Source organism: Acanthaster planci, linkage group LG10, assembly GCF_054643075.1.
Source record: "Acanthaster planci isolate LZ-2023a linkage group LG10, COTS_SCS, whole genome shotgun sequence".
Taxonomy (NCBI): Eukaryota; Metazoa; Echinodermata; class Asteroidea; order Valvatida; family Acanthasteridae; genus Acanthaster; species Acanthaster planci.
In genome coordinates, this window is record NC_141786.1 from 16,976 (window position 1) to 30,534 (window position 13,559).

Genomic DNA, 13,559 nt, shown 5'->3' on the forward strand with positions numbered 1-13,559 from the left:
GTGGGCAAGAATGTTCGTGTTGTGTGTAAAATGCGAAATACAGAATAAGAAGTTAAAAAAAAAACAAAAAAATTGTTTGGCGCGCATAAAAAGGATTACAAAATCACCCTAGAAAAACGACTGACGGTTACAAAGTATAGGTAGCTGAACATCAGCATTCCAGGGAATCTAATGCCACGCAGTGACATGGAGGGGGAACTTCCAAGATTCCAAGCCAAGCAGAGAAAACACAAAGACAAAGGAGTGAAGGAACATGATATCACGCCGGAGTACAGCATGAATAATTTAATACAGAATTACTGTCTCTGCTACATTGTATAGCTGAAGTAAATAAGAGACCCTGGAAATGCAAGGCAATGAGAACAAGTAAAGCGGGGGTTCTGGAATCTCACATTTTGGGTTTGAGGTTGCGCAACACTATTATTTACAAAGATGTCTATTGAGAAATGCAGATATAAACCCCATACGTATATCCAAACTTACTAAAACAACATTTAAAACAACTGGATGACTCAACCAAATTCCATTGTAAATACATTATTTGAAATTGGAGTCTTTTGGTTCTTTACCTAAGCAGAGGCTCAGTTATTTAAGAACTAAGAAATTCAGAAAGATATGTATTCAGGAAATCGATATTTTCAAGATGTATTTTTGCTTTGGGGAGATACGGGTTTTGCCTTTACCAAACGTACACATTGATAAACACTGAGTGCTCAGTGCTTGTCTGAGAGCTTGCGAAAAATTTACAAGCTTACTCGGGTGGGACTCGAACACACAATCTCCTGCTTACTAGTGCAAACGTCTTAACCACTCGACCACCGAGCTTGCCGGGGTCGGCTGGCCGGTGCGAGTCAGGTGAAGCAGTGGGTACCGCAAACGAATTCACGGTACCTGCGGTACCCGCTACACTGCTTATCAATATATACGTTGGGTAAAGGCAAAACCCTATAAATGAGTTGGAAATTCTAAATCTTATATCGAAACTAACTTAGACAGCATTCTAAATAACAAGATAACCTAATAACTTAAAATCTAAATCCCCGAGACTCGTATTAAGAAATTTATATATTCCGGATCTGATTAGTATGTCAGTACATGCTTATATAGCATTCAAAATAAGAAGAAAAAATCATAACTTAAGGAATTGAATTAGTTGAAACTTGACCCGATAAGGAATTTAGCTTCTTTTAGCAATTTGAAAAAGAATCAATATGCATTACGACAGATATTGACTAAGTTGTTCCTGTGAGAGAGATTTGGTTGCACCTGCTCTTGAAGGTTAATTTTAAATCAACTCTTAGGTTAAAGGAGGCAGAAGTTAATTTCCAGCTATAATGAAAAGGTCGCATTTTATTTGATCCTTTTGTTGAACCAATAAACCTTTATGAGCTAAATGCCAGAAGACCCGACAAGTTCGGATAATTTAAATTGTTTATTACAGATGGCTGCATGAATTCCGCTCCTTGTAAAAGGCTACTTCAAAATGTAATTACCAAATCAATTAAATGAGAAAAGAATTAATCCGGACGTCTTGTATACATCCCGAAAGACCGCTGCCTTATGTGGACGGTCTTGAATGATGAGCAAAACCTACAATGAACGTAAAAACATACCCGAAGGTTGAATTTCCCTTTAATTTCTTCAAATTTTCTCTACAGTACACTGTACTGTAAGAGGAAATAATTCCATATACGCCCTCCCTGGGAAGCTTACAAAACATAAGAAAGGAGGTTTTAAACATTTTTCCTAGTTTACTTCCTTTTTCTGAATCAACGACTTCTTAACTTTCAGATTATTGTGATAGCCAGTTGTCTGACATTTTGCTAGTGTCGTGGAAACTTCTGAGGCTCCAAGGATGATAATTTCTTCATGATCTCTGGCCACTTGTCTTTGGAGATGGCCTCCTCTTCTATATGGAAAATAAACCATGTATGTAGGGTTCAATTAGCAAATTCGGACATGACGTTGGTCACATTTTAAAAGACATTTTATGTATCTGGATATTCTTTTTATTCAACATTATAAAACACTAAAAAATCAACGTTCAATTTCAACAAAACCTCAGATTTAAGTGTATTTGGACTTCTAATAATAAAAGCATCAAGTTAGAAAGGGGCTGGATATAAAGCTGTATGTAATTTAAATTCATTTGAGCCAATTGAGTATCCGTGGGCGTAAATTCATGGACATTGTTCAGGAGTGAAGCATGGCAAATAACACATCAAAAATCAAAGTATCCGCTCGTTTTGTGGAAATCTGCATTTAGTATACAAAATCCAATACAAACGAAGTCTGACATTTTAGACATTTTTCTCAATGCCTTTAATACCAACACAATATCTTAACAAATTGTACTATTTTTATCTTGATCAGGTGTAAATTTGTCCAGTCATTTGATGTTTAAAGCCTGAAAGTTGACCCTCCGTGGCGCGCTTCCAAAACCCTTGGATAGAAAACATAACGTGCAACAACACTTTTGTTCCTTTACTTCTTAAAAATCAACCCTGAAAATGGCCTTCGTAAAATATCTGCTAGCATATTAATCGATAGAAACTGAAACCTTCCTGACCTGGAAGAGAAATGTCCTCAACAATTTCACTTCTCACTACTGAAAATATAAAATACATGAAGACAAATTAAGTTCGTTGGTATCGGACAACTTGTAGTCCTGTGTATAATACCCTACACTTATTGCACTTCGCTTGTTCAAAACAGATCAGACCCATGGATGGCTACATTCTGTGGGCAACAATTTAGGATAAAGGATGATGTCACATCAGCCGATGCTGTAGGAAAAGGCAGGCAGTATGACACACTAAGATTTTAATGCCTTTTCATGCTGAGAGAAAAAGTGATAGTAGGAATGGTTCCTCGTAAAGGTGGAACTTTTTTTCGTGACGTGCATGGATGTGGACAAAGAACTAGACAAAAAACTGCGAGGGTACTTGCACCTGATGTGTAATGCAGGTACATACCGCAATAACGTCCCGAAACTCTCTCTCTGCAATCAATTTTCCATCACAGACGTTCGCTGTACAAACCCAGTTACCACAGGCACAAACGCTGTAAGCATTTTAAAAGAAAAAACAATTGTTCAGTTAAAAAATGTGATGGAGAGCACAAGGCAATCAGCCCGACAGCTTTGTCCAGCTGTAGCAGAATTTGGCGGAAAAGGGGTTGGTTCATGCCTGGGCCAACCGATACCAACCTTAGTCGAGGCTTGTTAATGTTAGGCCTAGAGTTGGTGCCTTGCTGGTGTCAAGTTCGAATGAAAAGTAATTGAAACTGGTGCATGCGAAATGTATATATGTATCCAAAGGCGAACCTAAGGGACCATTTATGTGTCTCAAACAATCTGCAAGTTTTTTGCATCACGTTTTCTTACCAGACGTTGCACTTGCTCCTCTTTTCTTCGCCATCCATAAAATATTTGCCGTCTAAGGAGCACACTGCAGAGTAAACAGAGAAAAATGTCGGTGATAATTAGACCTCCTGCGGGTTCCTATTATCCTTTAGAAGTTTACAATAATCTCAAACGATATTGCCCAAGCCTTTTCTGTGTCATTCCTCTTGTGATTTGAACTGTGTAAGGCCCTTGTTATGAATCCCTCTGGTTTCACCCCCTCAAAGTCTTTTTCGAGCACACAGAGGAGCACCTTCTAGCGCCAGCGACCCTGGTTCAGTCCAGGGTCTAGTTTAGGCCCTAGAACATTCCGTTCTTAATGATTTTTCTCAAACTTTCGCAACTTCAAATGCTTCCTCGGTTCTCTCCACAAAATCTGTAAAAGGTCGTTTATACCCAGTTGAGGGACTTATCAATCGACATAGATGGCCAACTGCAAATGAGTGCATCATTCTTACACTTGGTTGGTGGGATGAATCCAGGCATCATAACTTTCATGAACTCAGATAAACTCAATTTCCAGTCAAAGTTCTCATCAGCTTCAGCAAGGAGAGCGTCTACACATAGACCACTAAGAAAAGAAAGAAAAATCAAATTAGCAGTAACTATACTCGGCTCTCTGTATGCTGTAAATGCCGAATTTACAATTGTCCGGAACCGACAATGGACGATTGGACAACTCTTGTAGGTGTTCAAGATACTTAGTAGTCTTGGTTCCAAGACCTTCCAGTTGGTCCATCACATCTACTGTAAATACATGTACATGTTGTACATGTATAGGGCGCTGTTACCTCACGAATCGCTATCGTAAGAAGGTCTTGGATTTTGTTTCATTTCTTATGTTTTTCATTGTTTTTCCCTCGACTTTGCGAGCCAACCAACAGCTTCGTTTGAGCCTTATATTTAATTATTCGTATAAGTTCATAACATCTGTTTTTCCTACGATTCGTGTGGTGATAGCGCCCTCTACGAACACGTGTGTGGTTCGTGTCGCAGAATAACTACTGGAAGGTCTTGGAACCAAGACTAGATACTTAGTTATAACTATTGTGTTACTATCTCAGGCTCGTTTATAAACAGATGTTCGAAAAAATACAAAAAGAAAGGAAATATAGTGGGTTTATCAAGGGACACGTCAGACTTACTATCAACGAGAACTGTGAATTGATTAACCGAACAGGTAAAGACCTCCACGTGCTCTGGTTGCTCTTTTTAAGAGACTAACCGTAACAAAGTGTCCTCCTCATAGTCCCTATACAAGTCGCTAGCTTTCTGAAGAGTCTCATTGTGCTCAATAAACTTAAGGAACTCAGATGGTTCAAGGAACTCATTCTGGGAGTCGTCAAATCTCTGGTAAATAAAATTACAGAAAACAATTTATGTATTACAAAATTTGAACAAAAAAGCTATGAAGTACATAAACAGTTAAGAGTCGACCGCGTAAAACTATTCGTTTTGCAGCAAACACAGAGGAAAACAATCTTACCACAAAGCAATCTTGTAGTAGTGCCTCGTAAGAGCTTTCTCCCAGTACCGAAGGCAGATGGATTGCTTGTAGCCAATCGACGATTTCACGCTGCAATGTGTCCCTCTGGTCTTGATAACAGGCAATAGGATGCTCACGGGAATTCAGACTCGACATGGTCTTTGCAGAATCTGTGCGTAACGCTTTATAAAGAAAAAAGCGACGTCAATGAGCCTCTTGATATTCAGGTCAACCAGGCTTATCATCGCTGTAAAAAGTCGTCTCAAAACTGATTAATTCATTTCTTTTTTAAAGCAGCCATCGAAAAAAGGTACAAAATGTGGCTTTTTATAGGATTTAGTGTGGGGGATTATGTTCTGATAATTACCTCTTTAGTCTTGCTCATAACCACAGCTTTTGGCGTTAATTATTTATTTTCCGGGAATGCATTTATTTTTAATTCAGCCATGAAGTGTTTACTTACAAGCACAAACCCCATCATGTTCAATGAAGAGCTGGGCATCATGTCGACATGCAGCCCTCTGTAGCTCACATTCACTAGTATACGTCACACCATTAGATGCGCAGAGTAGACGGATACCCTGATGTTCGCATTGCTACAAGAACACCAACACGTTTTTCAAAATAACGTTCATTAGAAAGTATTTGGACATGCAATACATTCCTTGAAATTCTCCAAAAAATTAATTTGTCAAGTAACATTGAAACCACAGTAATTCAAGTCAAGTCAGTTACCTATGGGCACAGTTCCCTACCAATTGTTATCCCTCCCAAATAAACAACAAGGCTTCATATTGCCTATTTCCTCCGAACATTTAAACAGGTGGAAATTACTCAATACAAAGCATGACGATGGGTTTGTTGTCTAAACTTCGGCAAAATGAATGACAGCAGTTCTTCGTACGAGGGAGGATAAAACAAGCATGAGTTGTTTTGTGAAATATCAGGCTTTGGGGAAAGTGCTGTTGACGTACCTGGATACAGACACATATAGTCTCCCCTTCAGTCGTCATTTTGCACTCCTGACCAATTCCACACTCAAATCCTTGACATGCACCTGCTTGATGAAAGAATCTTTGTAACATCTGACTTAAAACTTATGCATTTGACAGAGAGAGGCCTATAAATTATGGAAGAAGTAACTCTTCATTTAAGCCACACAAATACAAAAGACTCTGTTCCAGCGATTTGTCAAATCTTTAAAAAGTAACATTGCAAACGCCAATGACTATTACTGGAGGTTGGTCCAATTTCAAGATATCTTACAGTTAAGTTCTGTTTCACGCAAATTCTTCCTCGGGGTTTATAGGCTCTATGTCGGCTTCGATACTTGTGTTTCTTGTTAAGACCATTTAACAGCAGTCGGAATCACCATATTCAATAGTTTCGTTTGGTTTAAAAAACTCCCCTCGAGGCTTGATAATTGGCTTACCCTCTGTCAGTGCCCCTTGACCCTTCATTTCATTGTTAGTGTTGCGCCTTCTCCCGGTCTTTAATAATAGGAAATAAACAACCTCAATTAGTGAATGTGTGAACTTTGTTTTGCCGATACGTGAAAGCTCCGAAGTAGGCCCTAACGATTAAACAGAGACTATGCCATTCATTCCTCCATGCTTCAATCAACCTATAAACCACAAAGGTATAGGCTACGTTCTCACACTCCATAACATTGTTCGGTCATTAGAGGCCAGCTTAATAATAAAACATTTTCGAGCCATCCTCTCTGACTTCAAAACTGTCTTTTAGAATCGTTGCAGCAAAAACACGTTATTTTCTCCCAAATCTGTTACTCTCTTTCCATATGGTATTCACTGACGACTAGACTTGGGTTGATTCACGCCCCAGCCAGTATTCACCATTGCATTTCAGACGTAACAATGAGCCGTTAGATGAAAAGTGTTTAAAGCAAAGTGCTCCTTGAACCCAGGCAAGCCAATTTACACTCATATGGATTTCAGTTTATGCTACTGTAGTTTAAACTTTTTACAATTTCGTGTGAAAAAGTAGTTTGAATTTATTCATGCAAACAAGTTTTACTAGGCCTTACGAATTTAAAAAATCAAACGTTCAACCATGAATATATATATCATCGATATCAAAGTAAAGGTGGTAATCTTTGCCAACTTCAGATCAAAGGTAAGACATGACTGTTTTAGATCACTGTTAATTAGGCTTTTGTCCCTTTAATCAAGCTTAAAAGGGATTTTATACATCCAACCTTGCAGCAGACGCAAATTGTCAAGTGAACTAATAACCATTCCAATTTTATGTCAAAATAAATCACTGGAGCCTTGAGGGCGTTTTCCCCGGTGACCATCAAATGCATAGCTCTTGAGTGCGAAAATAGTTTCGATCCAGGTTGGTGTGTTTGAATGATTGAATCCAGCTACGAGACCCCCGCACTTTCAAAGCAGACCAACCCAAACAGGCCCCTCAAAGAGAAAAATGAAGGCCAAAAATGCACTTGAGAACACGTTTGGTGGACTGATAAGGTCGATTGATTCACTGTAATTGATAGTAAAGTTGAAACACTTACAAATACCACGCTTTTCACTTTGAAAGGACTACTTTTTGTTCATGTCGGGTTTTGTTTGGAAATAAAGTTAATGTTGGATAAGATGCACGAAAGTCGTTGGTTGGGTGGTCTTCAAGTAACCAGTCACTGGATCGCTCAGTGGTGCCGGAAGTGATAAACAAAATGTCTATGACTTCAGACAGAGGGCTAACTCTGTGCGGCACTCAAGATTAGTCTCTGAAAATTTGTGATAAGCACGGCAAATCCATTTGATACTCTGCTCGGCACGTTTTCTCGTAACTAAGTTACAGATTTTGCTGCCAGCAAAATTAAAGCAAATGCGTACGAGTGGCCATGGGCCAGGATTGCAGATAATGAAATTGGAGAACGTGTCGGCTGTCTGAGAAATTGCAACTACCACAAGATCTCGGCGACGTCCCCTATCAGTCCAAACTTTAGGGGTCACTCTAGCGAATTCCCGTGCATTAAATATGACACATACGTACACGTGGGCTCAGGCAGGTACACAAACATGTAGTACAATGACACAAAAGTGATGGAACGGACGCTTTGTAACAAGTTACCCAGAGTAGGCCCAGCACAGTAGGGCATTGGAAGTACGAACAGGGAATGATGGCAAAAAATGATTGTGTTTCTCTGTAGTGCTTATGAGCTCACCTTTCCTGATGCGATAGATGTAAACAAAACATGCCTTAAAATTGAGGAACTTCAAAATGTTGATGCCTTACGTGAGTTGCGTATTAAAGTTTTTATCGTCCATCTTTATTCGCCATGAAACTGATTTTGTTCTCAACAAAAACGTCTGGAAATGACATTATTATTTGCAGGACAAAATAACAACAAATCTCATTCATTCAACTTACCTTTGAAGACCTAGCAAGGACTCCACTACAGGCTAGAACCATGGTGATTAACAGCAGTAACGTTAGCAGTGACGTACGTTTCAACGCCTGGAAGATTGTGACGAAAGCGTATCTTCTTTGAATGTTTGCTTGTTGATTGATTTTGTGGGATGAATTTCAATTACTCTGTTACTCGCTTCCATAACAGAACGTGACGCTCATTTGCTTTGCTGCAAGTTTTCGTGGTAATTACGCAGCAACCTGACCTTTCTCAAAAGATAAAATGCAAGTATCTCGAAACCACAATGACATATACTTCTGGATCGCACGTTATTTTATAGAGGAACTTACAATCTTCGATGCCTTTTCCATTTAAAGTCAACAAGTTTTTGGTAAAAGATAATGGAAACGTGCCGAAAAAAATCCGAACTTTGTGCATCGCACCCAAGAAACTTCAGAAGTGTTTGTTGCTTCTGCTTGGATCAAGCGGCTGAATGGAGTCTAAAACTTGCTCGTTACATTCATGTAAACCTTTTGGCGATTGGTCCATATTAACCAATTGCCCTAGCAGGAAGAAGCGTATTTGCACGTTTTAAAAATCTCAATACCTGCGGTCAAAGTTCGCAAAGTTTATGTGATGTGACTGAGAGCATGTATCAACGACGCAGCGGGCATGGATCTTTTTGCTAGATTAGAAGATCTCAGATCGCTGATGGAGCTTAATACGGTAAATATGCGTGATTAGGCATACAATCTTCATATTTTCTACACAGCATGCGCTAATCAATGTTTTGGTGAAATGAAACGATATATTTAAGTATTAATTTGAGCGCGTGCTATGCACAATGGGCCGTTATTCAAAAATTAATATGCATATTGAGTTCTTACACTGCTCACAGTACAATATTAACAGGATTTTTAGGCCATCGAAACGGTACAAAATTACACCCTAAACGGATCAAAAATTAGTGTTGAACAAGTTTCACGGTATGAATTTTCAGTTACCAGACTCTGAGAAATGGCTTTAAATTTGTATTGTGATGTACGTACGTGATTTTCTTCAAAATTCGATTTCAAATTCAAGCCACTGCATTTACAGAAATGTAGGCCATCTAACTCCAGTTTTGGTGCTTAATTTGAAGATTTTGGATTTAAAAAAATGAATAAAGTGCAAAAATAGGAAAAAGGAACTTCAGTCAACGAAATGTCTTAAAGTCTTAGTCCCAATCGTTCAGAGCAATTACTGACACAAAGAACGACACCCGCTGAAAAAAATGGGAACTCTCCATTATTTAACAATAACATGCAGTTTTTTCAGCAAAAAAGATTCAATAATGCCGTCTCAGTTGCTGATTTTTTTAGCATAATATTGTCAAAACTCACCATTTGGCGCTTTACAGCTACCATGCAGGATGACCTGGCAGTAGAGCAAAGGTTTTGTCAGCGGGATCTTAACTCCAAACCAACAGCAAACACAATAAGGTCTGGAGCCTTTGACCTTCTCCGTATAAATGGTTGCGATTTTAGCCAGTTGCTTGGGAGTAATTCACAATTCAGTTATCCTTTACCTTGGGAACGAACACTTCGATTTGCGCAAGTGTTTTGATCACAATCACCACAGAAAGCTTGGAGTGGTGAAAGTTCCTGGTCTTGTCTACTTTGTCAACAGGGATGTAATTTGAGACGATGTGGCCAGAGTTAAAACCTAAAGATACCGAAGTTGTTGAAACTTAATCTAGTTTTTCTTCAAAGAACTTAGTAAATTGTCTTCACAATAATTCCATGGGGTCATGTAAAATTTTCCCACATATACGGACTTCACCTTCTTTATGCATTCCTCCGGTCACTTTTAAGAAAAAATACCCCCCCCCCAGCAAAATCGTTGAGGTTACGGTGGAGTGAAAGCACCAAACGTCCCCATCTATTATGTTAGGGTGGTAACCAAAACCTCTTGGGCACATTTTATTGAGTAATCTTACACTTTATCATAGCATTTCGACCTGGTCGGGTCAATTATGGATCCTAGGTGGAATTCAGTGCTTGCAGCAAAAATATAGTCTTACTGATCTGTGGAATGTCACCTTGAATCGAAGAGCTGCTAAACACAAGTTATTCATACTGTGGGTGGTTTATGTGAAACAACTAATATCGCCCGAGGTCTATACACGGACGTCTATAAAAAAAAAATACCTGGACTTGCAACACCTTTGTATGAACTTAAAGAAGCCAACCAGCGGCCATTTTACCGAGCCAAAATACAAATACAGGGGTTGGTTCCCTTCTCTTGACATCTGGAACAATAAAGGAGGGTATTGCCAGGAAAGCTTTGTATTCGGCTCGGTAAAATGGCTGCGAGTGGATCCAATTATCTCTATAAGCTGATTAAGGGCATTGCGAGTCCAGATCAGTACGTCCGTGGGTCTATATCACTGAACTATAGGAAAGCTCAATTGTGCCACAGACCAAAAAAAAAATCAGTACTTCGAATACTTATGAATACTTATTCATCACTAGGGCCTACGGATTACTAATATGTTATTACAAATTACTAATTCGCTCTTGCGGATTACTGACACTACGGACTAGTAATTATTTATCAGTCTCCTGCTGACTCTTTTGTCTGTAGCACGACTGGGCTATTGTGCTGAACACCTTTCAAAACATAATGTCTAATATTTACATTTTCTACATTTAACCAAGTTCTGACAAACGGGGTTTGGAATATTTTAGGCCAATTTTGGTTTGTGTCCACCCGATGATTATTGTTTGAGTTAATGCACTCGCAGAACGCGCTCAACTTCAGTGAGAATGCAGTGAGGTTTCAGTAACTGATAATAGTGAGACAAACTGTAGAACATACGGAGAAAAATAAACGAAAATAATGCAAAATGATTTTTGGCACTTGAAAAAACTCATGCTGTCACCTTTATTAATTTCAACCAAAAATTTTAATCAGCTTTTGTTTATCAACCATTCTGAAATTATTAGACCGCGTAGATACATAGATCAAATAGTCATTACTATTTTCGACTCTAAAATATGCCACATCATAATCGGGTTCAAAGTACAACTGTTTCTTTTTACGTATTTCGGCAGAACATGGTTCCAGGGCTTCTGAATTTCCGCCTAGTAGGACAAATCTCATTAGACGAAACCAAAGCTCATCATTTGCCATCCCCAGCATTTCCGCCTGAATAGGATTTCCTTTTCAGAGGTTGGTTACGCCCTGCTTCCCTGTCATTAAGGATTTCCATCGCCCAGTAGCACTTCTTAGTAGTTGAATTAGTGAAGCTGAAATGGCAAAACTAAAGTAATGTTGGTCGTGTTCATCACACAGTCACTCACAAACAGGACTTCAGACCAGGAATTGGGGGGGGGCGGTGTTAGGGCCAAAAGGTCACCAACATAAAACTGAATCTTGCTGTGTCCATTTTATTTTTCAATGATCTCAGCTGATGCTGAGCATTTGGCTAACGACTTTATCTATTAAGCTTATCAGAAAAAAATGGAAACTTAGTTTATTTGAACATTACTACCTTTTTGTTTATTTTGACGCTACGTCAGATTTGGGTACGGACATACCCAATTGCTCTCGATAACGACTTGGCCAAGTAACTCACCCCTTTTCAGTTTAATTTAAAGATTTAGGTGATCACATGATCCCCTTTTTACCCCCCCCCACCATTCTCAAGGTTGCACTACACCAAATGCGCGCCCACAGAAAACAGTGCAACATCGGACCAAAATAGCGCCGCCTGTTGACTCTTGTGAAGAGTTTGGCCTCCGTTCTTTTTTACGGAAAATTCAAGATTATGACCAGAAGATCACTTTTCGTTTCAATTTCATGGGGGTTGGCCACGAAAATCGTTTTGATGCTCCTTCGCATGAAAAACAGTTTGAGACAACCTCAAAAAATCAAAGAACGAACATTATCGATTTTGATCTCAGAAATTTATTAAAGAGTGTGGCCATGTTTCAGGCGTCGAGTACCAAGACATAGGCTTTTCAAAAAGAAATGGAACCCCGATAAATCATATACATAAAAAATATATATATAAATATACGAAGTATCAAAAGAAAAATCATTCAACACGTGCACAACCTGAACAAATCCCACCTTGGTATTCCAGCCCTCATGGCTCTCCAGATTCTCTGTCCAGGTCATTCAGCCGAAAGTATTGTCTGGTTTTTTTTTCCCTTTTTTTTACTACAAGAAACATTAGCAAACCTCATCTGGGATGACCAAAAAAGAACCCTTGTAAATTTAAAACTTGAAAACTTCTTCTTTTACTTTTTAGTCAACAAAACACAAATATTCCAACTAACCCCACCTTGGGATTTAAGCCTAACTCTCTTCGGATCATCTGTGCGGAATCAAATCGAAATCTACAATTTCCATTGTGGAAAGAGAGCATAAAATTTGATATCATTTATCACAAGAAATTAGATACAAATGTGGTTAACTTGATAGTAACTTTCTTTTCTACGCTGTGCTTTACGTATCTATTTTTAGCTTGACTCGTTTTCCATCTACCATGCATCATGATGATTTCGTCTGATGCCCCTTTATTAGCCATATATATGGTCCCACTTGATCTTAAACTAAACTATAAACCACATTTCTTAGGATCTTCTATATATATTTGCCTCAATGCATCTAAAAACATTTCTCGGCCCCTTGAATAGCTAATGGGTACGAATACCTGAGCTGGGGTGATATGACAGAGGGGTAAATATATAAGAATTGTCTCTTAGGTTTTTGTTACATTTTGCCATTTGTTTTTTAAATCGTAACGAGACAGTATTCATCTGGGGTTTTTGACAAGTATGTTTTGTTTCCATCTCTAAAAATGTCCGTTTTGGATCTGGGTATAAAAATACTCAAACCAGAATCATTCGGCAATTCTGCTAAATGGCTGGATTCTAACTGTGACATCTCGTCGTGCCTAAACAATAAAAAATATTGCAGAGTCACATAATATGCCGTTCGTAAATGAGTGAAGCTTGTTTCAGGGTGCGCAAACCTTTAACTATGGCTTTAACCTGGTCTAACTTAATTGGTTCTTTTTGGACAGGATGTCTGTGCAGAGACCGTTTATGAGTCATTATTATGTGCTGCACTGAAGGAGAATCTACAGGATTGTGTTCGACATTGATCAATGAATACAACCACTTAATAGCTGAAGATGTGATTATTATTGTACTGTCAGATTTTGCGGCTGGCAATTTTTCATCAAAAAAGAAAGCTATTTTCAACTGGGAGTTTCTGAGGAAAATTGTGTTCCTTTTGCT

At 38.7% G+C, this 13,559-nt stretch overlaps 1 protein-coding gene across 2 annotated transcripts; it reads right to left on the reverse strand.

Annotated features, from left to right (window-relative positions):
• Positions 1-250: 250 nt before the first annotated feature.
• On the reverse strand, positions 251-10,041 carry LOC110988901 (follistatin-related protein 1-like). Of its 2 annotated transcripts, XM_022252849.2 has the most exons (12): positions 9,651-10,041; positions 8,289-8,375; positions 6,322-6,379; positions 5,864-5,946; positions 5,353-5,485; positions 4,890-5,071; positions 4,629-4,753; positions 3,862-3,974; positions 3,386-3,449; positions 2,976-3,063; positions 2,570-2,608; positions 251-1,909 (listed from the first exon to the last, which is right to left on the reverse strand). In XM_022252849.2, the coding sequence occupies exons 1-11, from the start codon at positions 9,672-9,674 to the stop codon at positions 2,606-2,608; spliced, it is 960 nt and encodes a 319-aa protein (XP_022108541.2). In that variant the 5' UTR covers positions 9,675-10,041; the 3' UTR covers positions 251-1,909; positions 2,570-2,605. The 2 variants fall into 2 exon arrangements, with proteins under 2 accessions (XP_022108541.2, XP_086998988.1); XM_087142862.1 differs by lacking the exon at positions 2,570-2,608.
• Positions 10,042-13,559: the final 3,518 nt, after the last annotated feature.

Bases quoted from the DNA above. Each gene is read 5' to 3' on its own strand.
- LOC110988901 (XM_087142862.1), bottom strand. From the start codon at position 9,674: ATGGTAGCTGTAAAGCGCCAAATG. The intron at 5,947-6,321 runs GTAAGCCAATTA...TTCATCAAGCAG, and splicing joins TCAAGGGGCACTGACAGAGG to GTGCATGTCAAGGATTTGAG. The intron at 5,072-5,352 runs GTAAGTAAACAC...TTCTTTATAAAG, and splicing joins ACATGATGGGGTTTGTGCTT to CGTTACGCACAGATTCTGCA.